At 47.2% G+C, this 13,671-nt stretch overlaps 1 protein-coding gene across 1 annotated transcript; it reads left to right on the top strand.

Moving 5' to 3' along the window:
* The first annotated feature begins 961 nt into the window (after nt 1-961).
* LOC121004917 (glutathione S-transferase P 1-like) lies at nt 962-12,087 on the top strand. The gene is made up of 7 exons (XM_040437346.1): nt 962-1,013; nt 5,125-5,160; nt 5,737-5,843; nt 10,549-10,636; nt 10,967-11,070; nt 11,144-11,251; nt 11,895-12,087. Coding segments are annotated over exons 1-7 (633 nt in total). The 5' UTR covers nt 962-1,012; the 3' UTR covers nt 12,084-12,087.
* Nucleotides 12,088-13,671: the final 1,584 nt, after the last annotated feature.

Here is a 13,671-nt window from a genome sequence, read left to right as displayed (position 1 = left end):
TATCTACTGTGAAGGGGGCACATATCTTGGCATAACTACTCTGAGGGAGCACATGGGGAATGGGTGTGTATAGTTATGCTTTGGGCAGAGTTAGAGGCGTGGCCTGGTATGAAACAAATTGCAGCGGAGCGCTACACGCGATGCACACGTTGTCCCTCTTTACAATTTTCTAAAGTTGGGAGGTATGCAGACATTACATCCGGACGGAAAACTCGCTCATGTAAAAAAGGCCTAATACGTCTATGCTGCCGAAAAAATAAAAAAAGGTAAGACTGTTGGAAAAAAACAAAAACCTCTCTGTCAAGGATGGCTTGGTCCTCAAAAGGGTTAAATGGGGTATTCCAGTTGTTAGACATTATCCATTCATCTCTATGGGAATTCCGGAGACAGTGGAGCGCTGTACCGGCTATCTCCGGAACTACCATAGAAGTGAATGGCGCGGCCACCAGCATGTGTGACCGGCCACTTCCTTAATTTCAGGGGAGCTGCAGGAGATATGGGGTCCCCAGCAGTAGGACCCCCACCGATCTGATAGTTATGCCCCAGCCTGTGGATAGGGGATAACTTCTAGCAAGCAGAATACCCCTTTAATGGCCCATAGCTATGTAGTGTATTCACATGAGCCGTATTTAAAGAGTTTTTGTCACAATTTTTAGAATAGTTTAAACAGCAGAAAAAAACGCAGTGATTTTGTTTAAAAAAAAGAAAACGCGACAAAACTGTCTCATGTAAGCAAGACCTTGTTGCATGATTGATGGCGGCTGCTGGGGGCACAGACCACTGCCCCGCCCTGGCTTGCTCTTACTAGGTGGGCAGCACAGCCTGGTTGCCCTCCTGCAGTGAGAGGAGCCGAGCCTGAAGCTGCCGCCGTGACTGACAGGAGCCGCCGCGCAGGCGCAGTCTGCCTCCGCCTTCAGCTCCGCCCCCTCCGCCGCCTATAAAGCCTCCGCCTCACCTGGCTGCAGTTCTCCGGCTGTGACTCCTGTGCCTGAGGATTTCACCGCAAGACAACAGTAAGACGCCTCAGCGCTTGCATTGCACGATAGCGCGCGGGCTCTTATTGCTGAGTCTGGGTGATTACGGCTTATCAGAGGGAAGTGGAATCTGTAATGGAAGATGTCTGCTGTAGACTCCCTACACTTTTATGGACTAGAAACTAAGGATAAGTGCTGTAGTTTTCTGCTTCCCGTTTTCCATGGGTGACTTTGCATTGCTGTACAGGATGAGCTGTGTATACAGTGGTCACCGGCATCAGCTCCTGGAGTTTGTTTTACCACTGCAGGAGTTCCCCTTTAAGTGGGTGTGACGCCTATAGCAGCCACTTGTGCTGGGATCCCAGCCCTCCATTACACAGATGTAACCTAGAGGGGGCGCTGTGCTCCAGGCATGTGTCATGGTGGGGCAGTCCAGAGGGTGCTGTGCCTATAGACCTGTCAGTGCTACTGTGCCCTGCCATTCACAATGGGAACCATAGGAGGGAAAATGCTTCCTCGGGAGAATATATCCGCCATATGGCTGTGTAGTATGAGACCCCTGCGCTCACTCAGCCCTGCTAGGCCAATGGCTGGGGCTATATGACGGCTTTATTTGCAGTTTTATGTGGAGCTTCCTTAGGTTACATGCACACGACCGTTGTGTGTTTTGCGGTCCGCAGAACACGGATGGCGTCTGTGCGTTCCACAATTTGTCGAATGGCACGGACAGCCATTAATATAACTTCCTATTCTTGTCTGCAAAACGGATAAGAATAGGACCGGTTATATCCAACTTTTATTTATTTTTTTGCGAACCACGGAGCAGCGGATGCGGACAGTAGGGGTAGGCGATATACATTTGTGCTACGTTATGGATTTTGTGCATATTGCGTATATCACTGGACCGTGATATGATCGCGCTCTCGGCGCGCACCATGTTCTCCTGAGCCGGGGGAGTCCCTCCCTCCCTCCCTACTGTGCGCGGCTGCTGCTGACCACCAATGAGAACAGAGTAGGAGGAAGAGGGGAGGGACTGTGGCCACTGCGCCACCAATGAATGTGCCGGCCATATCCCACAGGGTCGTCCCCCCCCATCATTGGTGGCAGTGGGCAGTTCTGATCGGAGTCCCAGCAGTGTAATGCTGGGGATCCGATCGGTTACCATGGCAGCCAGGAGTCACGCTACTGAAGTCCTGGCTGCCATGGTATGTTAGTGAGCAGCATTATACTCCCGTGTGCTGTGGCCGCTGGTCGCTCCTTCTGTCTGTGCGGCGCATTGCTAATGCTTATAGCATTAGCAATGCGCTGTACAGACCTATGAGAAGGAGCGCCCAACGGCCACGGCACATGTGAGTATAATGCTGCTCACTAACATACCATGGCAGCCAGGACTTCAGTAGTGTGACTCCTGGCTGCCATGGTAACCGATCGGATCCCCAGCATTACACTGCTGGGACTCCGATCGGAACTGCCCACTGCCACCAATGATGTGGAAGGGGGGACGACCCTGTGGTCATTGCCACCAATTAATACTGGGGAGGGAGGGGGGGTTTGAGTTACCAGAGGGGGCTGATAAGAGGGAGAGGCTGGGGGGCACATGAGAGGCTGGCTGCCATGGTCAGCTCCCTGCTGTTGTGTGCACAAAGCACAGGGCAGCAGGGAGAGTGTAAAGTCCTATTCACCCTAATGGAGCTCTATTAGGGTGAATATGACAAGGGTTCTAGCCCTTAAGGAGGCTAATAGTGATTAAATAAAAAGTTTAAACACCCCCCCTCCCCCCAATATAGAAAACAATATATCGCATATTGCACATGCTTAAAATTATATCGCAATATGGATTTTAGGCCATATCACCCACCCCTAGCGGACAGCACACGCAGTGCTGTCAGCATCTTTTGCTGCCCCATTGAAGTGAATTGTTCTGCATCCAAGCCGCAAAAACTGCTGCTCGCTGCGGACAAAAACGGTTGTGTGCATGAGGCCTTAGGAATGCTTTGAGGAGCACGCAGCTCTGTGCCCTCCTATGGACTGTAGTTGGCACTGGAAAGTTGGACGACAGTCTCTGGGCAGCAGACCTGTTTAGGTCCACATTTTTTGGACAATCAGATGCAGAACTATTTATTTCAATGGGGACGGTGCACTGTCCTCAACAATATGCCCATTCCATGGCCTGCAAAAAATAGAACGTCCGCTTGTCAGTTTTGCGGGAAAATAGGCATATGGTGGGACGTAGGGGAGAAGGCAGGATGCCTCTGGATACGGCTGTGTGCATGGGGCCTAATACTGTGATGTAACGGGGGTCTTCTGGTCTCCTGCTGTGTGGTGCTGGGATGTACGCTCCTAACATCAGCAGGCATGACCTAAAAACCATATAATGTCTCACCCATTACTTCAGCGCGCTTTGCTGCTGTACCTGACCGACTGGCCAATCATTGTCCTTGGTGGTCTACAGCTGAGGACAGTGACTGGATCCAGGCACATCCTGGTACTCTGTGACATGCAGTGGGAGTACCAGAGAAGTGGCACAGAGAATGGCGCTGGAGTAAGGGGTTAATATAATTTTTTATTTTTTTAAAGACCTTGTAGGGGTTGTCCGAGATTTTTAGGCAATCCCTTTAAGGGGTTAAATTGTGTTCAATAGAAGTCATATGGTTTCCAGTTGTACTCCTAAAGTCCCCCAGTACTTGCTTGTACAGTGCATCCGACAGGGAAGCTACATGTCAGCAGCCACTAGATGGCGCTCACGCTTTTGCTCATGGTCTGTGCAGAGGGGGTAACAGAGCTTCTGGCAAATCGCCGCACGCTGTTCTCCATGGATGTCTTCCTCACAATGGCTGTTCTCCATCTTGGCTGCTTCTCCTACACACCTGCTCCCTGCAGTATCAGCGCTTTGGCAGTGAAGTGGTTAACTTTAGACAGCTGCCAGACTTGCTTATGAAAGTCATATGTTTTATTATGGGAAAACGTTAAACCCAGTGAAAGCTGCCATTTCAGAACTGCCAAGGGTGCAAAAAACATTAGGAAACTGCCTTACCGCCGATACGCCTTTTTACAGCGGTCATTAAAGGGTTTCTACCACCACATTTTGACCTAATTAGCTGTCAGACACTAGTGATCTGCTAGTGTCTGCTCTACCTAACCATGCTATTGTAATTCCTTTCTGTGCAGCGGTTACCCTAAAAAACATAGTTTTATTGCTATGCTAATGAGCCTCTAGGTGCTATGGGGGTGTCTTTTCAGCACCTAGAGGCTCCGTCCACTCACTATTTCCGCCGCCCAGCGCGCTCCAGCCCGCTCCTCTAGATTGACAGACTACTTCTCTGCATCTCGGCCGAATTCTCGCACCTGCGCCGTGTGCTTCTGTTTTCGGCGCAGGGACTGTCTCCCTGCGCAGGCATCTTCACTGCGCCTGCGTCAAATACAGAAGCACACGGCGCAGGTGCGAGAATTCGGCCGAGATGCAGAGAAGTAGTCTGTCAATCTAGAGGAGAGGGGCGGGCTGGAGCGTGCTGGGCGGCGGAAATAGTGAGTGGACGGAGCCTCTAGGTGCTGAAAAGACGCCCCCATAGCACCTAGAGGCTCATTAGCATAGCAATAAAACTATGTTTTTTAGGGTAACCGCTGCACAGAAAGGAATTACAATAGCATGGTTAGGTAGAGCAGACACTAGCAGATCGCTAGTGTCTGACAGCTAATTAGGTCAAAATGTGGTGGTAGAAACCCTTTAAGATGTAAGTGCTGCATGGGTCTCCTGGACAGTGGAGAGCGGGAGTCCCGCCCGAATGGTGGAAGCGCTGATCCTGGCAGTTTAACCCTTTAGATGCTGATGGCAACCACAGCGTCTAAGTGGTTTCAGAGGAAGGGGACTCCCTCAGTCAGCCATCGGCACTGCCATGTAGGAGTGTGGCATCCTAAAAAAGATAGAACATGTCCTATCCTTGTCCATAAAACAGACAAATTATATTATGGGCTGGATGTTGCGTTTTGCAAAATGCAGAACACACGGCCGGTATCTGTGTTTTGCGGACCACAAAAACTACAACGGCTGTGTGCATGACCCCTTAGGGATAACTTGTAACAACCGGCATATACAGAAGTCATGTAGCATTACCACCAATTAATACCGCCTGTCTCTCTTCTCGCTCTTTAGTGCCTGAATACACCATCATTTATTTTAATGCCAGAGGTAAGTAGAGGTTTTCTTTCTTAGAACCAAACCATTTAAAGCATTTTTACATTGATGGTCTACTACGGTCAGCTGCACCTACAAGGGCTGTTTCTCACGAGCGGATGCCGTGCGGGTAATCCGCTGTGTGAAAGACCGCCAAGCCCCGCACTGGACAGCAGACACGGAGCAGTAACATGATTGATAATGCTCCGTGCCCCTCTGATCTTTTTACTACAGAATCACGGTAAGATAAAGTTGTCACTGATTCTGTAGTAAAAAGGTCAGACACGGAGCATTATCAATCATGTTACTGCTCCGTGTCTCTGCTGTCCGGAGCGGGGCTTGGCGGTCTTCCACACAGCAGATTACCCGCGTGGCATCTGCTGGTGTGAAAGGGGCAGAATTCCTCACAGAGCGACATCCAAACGCGTGTGTCTGGTACTGCAGCTTGGCCCTAGTCAGGATATCGGGCTGCTGTAAGGAAGAGGCTATAATAGAAGATGACTGGATTTTCATTTTTGTAATGTTTGGGGGAGAACTGCATTGTGGTCTGCAGGGGTTTGGGGTGAGTTATTTCTTTGATTTCCTTGTCAGGTCGTTGTGAAGCTATGCGAATGCTCATGGCTGACCAGGGAGCTCAATGGAAGGAGGAAGTCGTAACGTCTGATGACTGGCAGAAGGGGGATCTGAAGAAAGCTGCGGTAAGATGAAACCCCTCATGGAAAAAGTATAATGGTAAAATGTAGATCAGGTGATGGCGTGGGATCGGGGTCTGTGCCCGCTCCATCACTTGTGGATGCCAGCTCTGGTATACTGCTGCATTCAGTGTTTCCTCTCACCCTAATAGACTGCCTGTCAGATTTACAGTAACAGAATGAGTGATTAGAGGAGCGCAGGTTCAGATCCCCTATTAGGCCCTTATTTTGCAGATCGCTCCATACACACAACTGCAAAAACTGCACAGATCAGTTATTGAGTTATTCAGCGCGCACAGGCAAACGCACTAGATGATGCTCATGCGCAAGATTATTATTTTTACTGCTGCGGCAGGGTGATGTCCGCACATCAAGAATAGCAGATGAGGGAAGGAGCAGGGCTCTCTAAGAATGGGTGCGGCCGGGCTCCATGAGCGATAAGTTCCGCCCCTTGGACTCTTACAAGCTCATTGCCATATTTGTGAAATCGTTTTTTGAGGGGCACAAATAAATTTAGATTGCCTATACAGTTCTGGTTAGAATGCCCTCAAGGAGACCTACAGTGCCATATGAGCAGTTGTATACGCTCACTAGTGGTGACAGAATGCCTTTAATTCAGATGAGGGGACTGCTCATGTGTGCTCCTAGAGTTCATGGTTAATAAGGATGTCACCATAACAGCTAGTGGCAACCAGGAGTCTACTGTACCTACAGGTGGCATGAGTGTCTAGTCTGCAAACTTGATGTGTGGTGACTGTATGCTGGAAGGGTGTACAGAACCAGTGATGGACCAGGGGGTGACCTCCTTGGAGGTAAAGTAACTATGTGCAGCAGGGGTTAATGCAAGTATCTTGAGTACTGACATCTCAGACTGCTGAGTAAAGCACTAGTGTTGCGGAAAATGGAGGATCATCCTGGTGTGAGTATCTATTGGCCCTGTCAATCAAGAGAAGGGCGTGAAAAGAGGTGGGCAAACAGCCTCTAGGAGCAGGTGCAATGCCCCCCTCGCTCCTAGAGGCTAACTAGCATATTATAAAAAATCTCAATGGCTTCAGGCAGTGAGATGGCTCTAATATAGGTATGTATAGGTATGTTCAGCTGACATTAGCACATCGCTAATGTCAGCCAGCTTAATACCATTTTTCAGGTGACAAACCCTTTAAAAGAGGGACCACCCTCTCCACCTCCAGTTCTGTTTTCTGTCCTAAGGATTCATCACTGCAGTTTCGAAGTTATCCCCAGTTTGCAGAAATAGGATCCCTCCTTGGGATTTAAACTTGGTTCTTTCAGCCCTGATGTCAGATCCTTTAGCGCCAATAGACAGCATTTCCCTTAAGATGCTCTCCCTAAAGCTGGCTTTTCTCCTAGCGATGACCTCTGCTAGAAGAGTTGGGCCTCTTTCACATGGGCATCCCGGATTTGCTACGGATGCGTTGCGTATGCATTGCGGGAAAAACCGTGCGAGTAGGCACGCAATTGCTGTCCCTTATAACATGGTTATAAAGGGAAAATAATAACATTCAAATACAGAATGCTTACTAAAATGTGGATTTGGGGGGGGGGGGTTAAAATAAATAAAAAATTAACTCCCCTCATCCATTTGATCGCGCAGCCGGCATAGTCTTCTTGCTTCTTTCAGGACCTTTGACATAAGCGCAGCTCCTGCTAAATGAAGATAGGTCCTTTTGCAGGTCCTGAAAGAAGCAAGAAGACTATGCCGGCTGCGCGATCAATTGGATGAGGGGGAGTTTATTTTTTAACCCCCCCCCCCTTCCTCAATCCACTTTTAGTAAGCATTCTGTATTAGAATGCTATTATTTTCCCTTTATAACCATGTTATAAGGGAAAATTATAGTGTATACACTTTAATGGGGTCTGAGTTGCTTTCATCCCTATCTCCTAGCAACTATGCGTGAAAATCGCACCGCATCAGCACTTGTTTGCGATTTTTCATGCAGACCCATTCATTTCTATGGGGCCTGCATTGCGTGAAACGCAGAATATAGAGCATGCTGCGATTTTCACGCAATGCACAAGTGATGCGTGAATATCACCGCTCATCTGAACAGCCCCATTGAAGTGAATGGGTCCGGATTCAGTGGGGGTGCAATGCGTTCACCTCAGGCATTGCACCCGTGCTGAAAACTCGCCCGTGTGAAAGTGGCCTTAGTGAGATTGCTGCTCTTTCCATTGACCAGCCTTACTTAAAAATCTTGGCTAGGGTGGTTATTTCTCCTGATCCTTCTTTTGCCAAAGGTGTCTTCCTCTTTTCACCATTCCCAAGAGATAGTTCTTCCCTCCTTCTGTGCTTCTCTAAAAAGAGAAGAAAAAAAAATCGGAGTTCCATTGTTTAGATGTGAGGAGATGTTGAATTCAATATCTGCAGGTCACACAGCCCTGGAGGTCCTCTTCCCGTTTGTTGATTTCCTTTCAGGGTGCTAAGAAGGGCTCTGCTGCATCTTCCCAGACTATTGCTAGATGGATAAGGCAAGCTATTTACTTGGCATAAACTCATCCAAGGGAGCTGTTCTGCCATCAGGGTTCAGGGCTCACTCTACTAGATCAGTCTCTACTTCCTGGGAAGAGGGCCTCTGCTTCTATAGAGCAGATTGTAGGGCTGCCACCTGGAGTTCAGTATACCCCCCCCAAGTTTACAACAAAACAATAACATTCAAAACAGAATAAAAAGGACAATTACTCTCATCTACCTTAACTGACAGTCAGGAGAAGGCTTTATGTAGCATTAAGATGTTGAAACCGTACATTTCACCTTTAACTCTTAATCCTAGTTGTCCTGGATATAATTGGTCGCTATCGAAGGCTGTCAGACATTCACACCGCATTCACTCGGGCAGCAACCTGCAGACACCAGAGTTGTGTCTGAGTTATTCCGATACAGAGTTGGCACTCAACCAGAGGCCCCAAATCTTTTCAAACCTGTCTGGTGTACCCCTAGCTTCAAAGGTCAATTTGTACATGGGTAAAGCTGCATTGATGAGTGGAGTCCAGTGGGATAAGGAGGGACTCTTTGGAGGCTTCAAACTTAGCAGGATGGACTTCCTAGCATAGAATAGTAGTAACCTATAAAGGATTGTAGTGTATTTGGTAGGAATAATGTCGTTGACGAGGCCCAGTAGACTAACTTCTGGGGATATAACTGCCGGGAGACCCAGTTTGGAATTGAGATCTGTGCACGTCTTCCCAAAAGTCTGCAATAACTGGACATTTCCAAATCATGTGCATTAACGTTCCCTTGCCAATGCCACATCTGGTACAGATATCTGAGTTTGTATATGCGAGCTAGACGCACAGGAGTCAAATATACTCTGTATCCACTTAGCCTGAATCGGCTGATCCCGCGCATAAATCACCGATCTCAATGTAGAGGCTAATTCCCTCTCCTGCCGCAGGTCTAAATTCGTGATATCCTCTTTCCATTTGACGAAAGCTTTAGTTATAGGCGAAGGTTGATAGGATATTAGTGTCCCATAGAAGGCAGAGACCATTTTACCATGTTCTACTCGCCTGGCAATTTTCTCTCTCCCCATATTCCAGCCGCAAAGGGCCCACCCCAAATTGAGACTCTCATACATGCTTCAGTTGGAAAAACCTAAAGAGGGATGAGCGTGGTATATTGTATTCGGCCTGTAGAGCTGAGTCTTAAAAACCCCCTCATCATACAATTGGGTGAGGTATTTAATCCCCCTCTGCAGCCAGAACTCAGTCTGAGAGAGAAGCCAATTCTGGGAGTTTAGGGTTTCTCCATAGGGGCAAAACTGGGGACCATACGTCTTGTTTTTTGTCCCTTCACCACCACCACAAACTGGTTCCATGCATTGATCACCCCCACCATAAGGAAGGTAAGGTGTTCCACCGGGTATTTGCCTGCTCTATAGACCAAGTTCGTCATGGCCTCAGTGCAGGGCTAATCGTGATCTGTAGAAGACCCGTCAGCTCCTCCACTCCCCTGGCAGTCACATCCCCACCGGGCCTGGACAGGACTCGTTAAGTGCTGTGTATACAGTGATCTAGAAGGCAGGGACCTACAGGAATGGTCCCTGCCTGCTCTCTGGGGTGTCCTGCTGTCACCGACAGCAGGCCACCCGCTCGGCAGCTGCCATCTCTGAAAGGACGTTCCAGAATGTGGTTAATATTTGAGTAATTTTATGTAAATTTTTTTAAATGTTAATAAATATATTATGTTCTCAGTCTAAGGCCCTTATTTATCACCACTAGAACACCCTGCTTATTAGGTTTGGTCATCAATTCTCACCTCTCCTGTGTTCCTTCCTGTCCTTATACTATAAACCAGGAGTAGGGAGACTCCAGCTGTTGTGGAACTACAACTCCCAGCATGCATGCTTCCTCTACTCTTCTCAGAACTCTCATAGAAATGATTGGAGCATGCTGGGAGTTGTAGTTTCACAACAGCTGGCGTGCCGAAGGTTCCTGTCCCCTGCCCTAGATGCTCCACTTCCAGTACCCATGTTTCCTCTATTTTCCCTACGTTCATCCCTATTGATTGTATGCATGGAAGGAGCGCTTTCATCACTGTGGATGTGGGGACCTGACCAGTACTCTTTACACAGGTTTTTTTTTTGTTGTCTTCTGCATCAATCAGATCCCATCGATGCCAGGAATTTTGCTGTAGTTAACACATTCAGTGCTGTCAAACTATCTTACAGTTCCTTGTCTTATTTTCTCCTTGTAGGTGTATGGCCAACTTCCAGGATTTAAAGATGGAGACTTCACTCTGTATCAGTCCAATGCCATGTTGCGCCTTCTTGCCAGGAATCATGGTATTATAACTTAATGGGGTTATACAAAGTCTAACATATGCCCCCCCCATGCCCAGGCCCCTCATATAGATTATACTTGCCCACCTCCCCAGCACCTGCGCCGCTCCTGATCCCCCGCACAGCTGCATCTCCTGGTGACTCTAGGGAGGCTAGTCCCCGTCATGGCCTGCTATTGGCTGTTTCCCACACCCCGTTGCCAGATGTTTTAATCCACACGACTGGGGGATCAGGAGCAACTCGGGTGTCGGAGCTTCTTTTGTTCTTTCATGTATTGAGCTTGTGGATCCCTCTGCATATATTTACTAATTCTGAACTATGATTGGGTTGTAGATCTGTATGGGGAAAATCCTCGTGAGGCAAGCCTCATAGACATGGTTAATGACGGAGTGGAAGATCTTCGGCTTAAGTATTTGAAGATGATGTATCAGAACTATGTGAGTGACACCCAGAAGTCTGACAGAGAAATGTCTTCCTCTTCAGAAGATTCATGTTTCCTTTTTTGTTTAGGAGAATGGAAAAGATGATTACGTTAAGGCTCTGCCCACTGACCTTGGTCACTTTGAACGTCTGCTTGCCTCTAATAATGAGGGGAAGGGGTTTGTGGTAGGAGCTCATGTGAGTATTGATTTGCTTTAGTTATACTAGGACTATTTAATTGACAGTCTATTGATCTGAAAATTGATTTTTTTTAAAAAGGAATTCTGTCACTGACACAGGCTGCTGTTAGAGAGCCTGCAAGAAATGGAAAGTCCACATAGGAATACTCGTGTTCATAAAGATCTAAAAGCTGTGCACACCTTCACAACCAACTTTGTTGCTCCAGTACTTTAGCAGCAAGTAAGGGACACATGGAAAACTGTATGACAGCAGGATGATTGTTTGTAGTCTGTTACCATGGAAACGCATTGACGTGTACCTTGGATTATCAATAGTACAAGTGAGGAGGAGAAATTTAGATGTTAGAGATGGAGAAATGCCTCCTTCACTTATCAGGGCCATTCATTGTTTAATAGTCCAGCTGACAGTAAATCTGCTCAGTACTTGTATTATGTTCTCCATACTGGTTCCCCTCTTCATAGACCTTTCTGCGAACTGACCATGAATTCAGGGTGACTTGAACAATTAAGAAATGCAGGGGGGTGGGGGGCCTGTACCCTCCTGAAATGAACGGAGCAACTGGTTGGGCCGGAATACCCATTAAGTCGTTGACTCCTAAAGTTGTGATATCTAACTGCATTATTTCCCTATTGCTTTGTAGATTTCCTTTGCCGATTACAACCTGGTGGATCTTCTGCACAACCATCTTGTTCTGGCACCAGACTGCCTTTCAGGCTTCCCACTCCTCTGTGCCTATGTCAAACGCATTAGTAGCCGTCCCAAGCTTGAAGCATATCTCTCCAGTGATGCCCACAAGAAGAGACCAATCAATGGCAATGGCAAGCAGTGAGCATTGAGTAAAGTGGAAAAGGTTATGAATCCAGACTACAATTAAACCGTAAAATCAGACTCTAGTAATGTACATAGATGTGCCTACTGCCACTCTCCTTGTGTCCTAAAGAGAATTTTATTGGCACCTCTGATAGTTTTACAATCCATGTAACTGTAGGTTGTTACTAGATATAAGCTGTAAATAGTTATTACTGGTTTCTCCTGGATTGTTGGAAAATAAAATATTTTGGAAGGTGGTGGTATGTATGTTTTTAATTTAACCTGAATGGATTTAGATCGGGTGTCAAACGCCTTTTTTCCGAGGGCCATATCGGCAGTATGGTTGCCTACAATGGGTTGTTAGAATGTGTTAGTATTCAGTGTAGCAGTACTCGTGTAGAAATGAATGGGGCCACAACACGACTCGCACGTTTACTACATCTGCAAACCCAGAGTTGCAAAAAGTCGTTTTTTTTTTTGTTTTTTTCTCTCAATTCTGGGGTTATGGCAAATGAGTCCTGCTGTGACACCCACAGAAACTGAGTATAAGGACATATAGATATAGATTTTATTTTTTCATTCTGTTTTTTTAAAGGTCTGTGGAACCATTCATTTTAATGGGTCCACAAAAAACCTGAAATGTGTGCATTTCGTTCTGCAAAACTGACAAGGACAGGCATTCTTACAATGGATCTGCAAAAAATGCGGATCCAACGCGGATGTGGTTTTGTTTCGGACCGCAAAATACACATGTGCATGGGCCCTTAGGTTGGTTTCACATGAGCGAGTTCAGTGCATTGAACTTGCAGTGTGCGTCTGAGGGCTCTCGTCCTGACCTACAGCATTATGTTAGTGTTAGACAGTACATCATAAATCAATATAATGCTATGCGATCCTATCGGTGCTACGTAGGTCAGTCTAAGGGTCACCAAGACATAAAACCACTTTCCACAAGGCGTATAGTGGAAGGATAATGGTGTGTGGAGTGGGGACAGCCGGCATACTAATGTAGAGACTGCGCCTGTCCAGGGTGGAGACTGTAGCATTTGATGAGCTCCATAGTAGAAGAGGGGTGGGTGTGCAGGCGTTATTTAAAAAAGTGTGACATGAGTACCAAGCACTGGCTTTGTCTTCCAGCGAAGTGAAGAGCTGGTCCTCCTGCGTCCATATCTCGCGTGGAACAGCCCACAGGACTGGAGTTTGCCGTGCTGATTAAATATCTTTTTTGTGTTGAAGTGGGTTTTCACACTAATATAACTGGCTCATTAAGAAGATCTTATGCGCATAAACATATAGGTCATTAAATGTAATCTCAGAAAATGTCATTAAAAAGTTGGTGAATTTCCCCCCCCCCCCCCAAATCACTTTGCACTTTATAAAAGCATTTGCTGTAGGGAACTTCCACCTGCATCACCGGTGGGCACGCAGGTGGAGAGCTGCACCTACTGTTTTACAATGCATCTCCTTGTATCCCTCTTCATTGCAGCATGTGTACCTGCTCATCTGTGCATGCACAGAAGCTGTACTTTCTTTCACTGCAGGTAATTCAAGTTTTGAGGGAGTTGTGGAAGACTGACATTACTATTAGGGATCGACCGATTATCGGT

This window comes from Bufo bufo, chromosome 6 (assembly GCF_905171765.1).
Source record: "Bufo bufo chromosome 6, aBufBuf1.1, whole genome shotgun sequence".
NCBI lineage: Eukaryota > Metazoa > Chordata > Amphibia > Anura > Bufonidae > Bufo > Bufo bufo.
The sequence above is the reverse complement of the archived record's forward strand: the minus strand, read 5'-3'. Positions and strand labels throughout refer to the sequence as shown.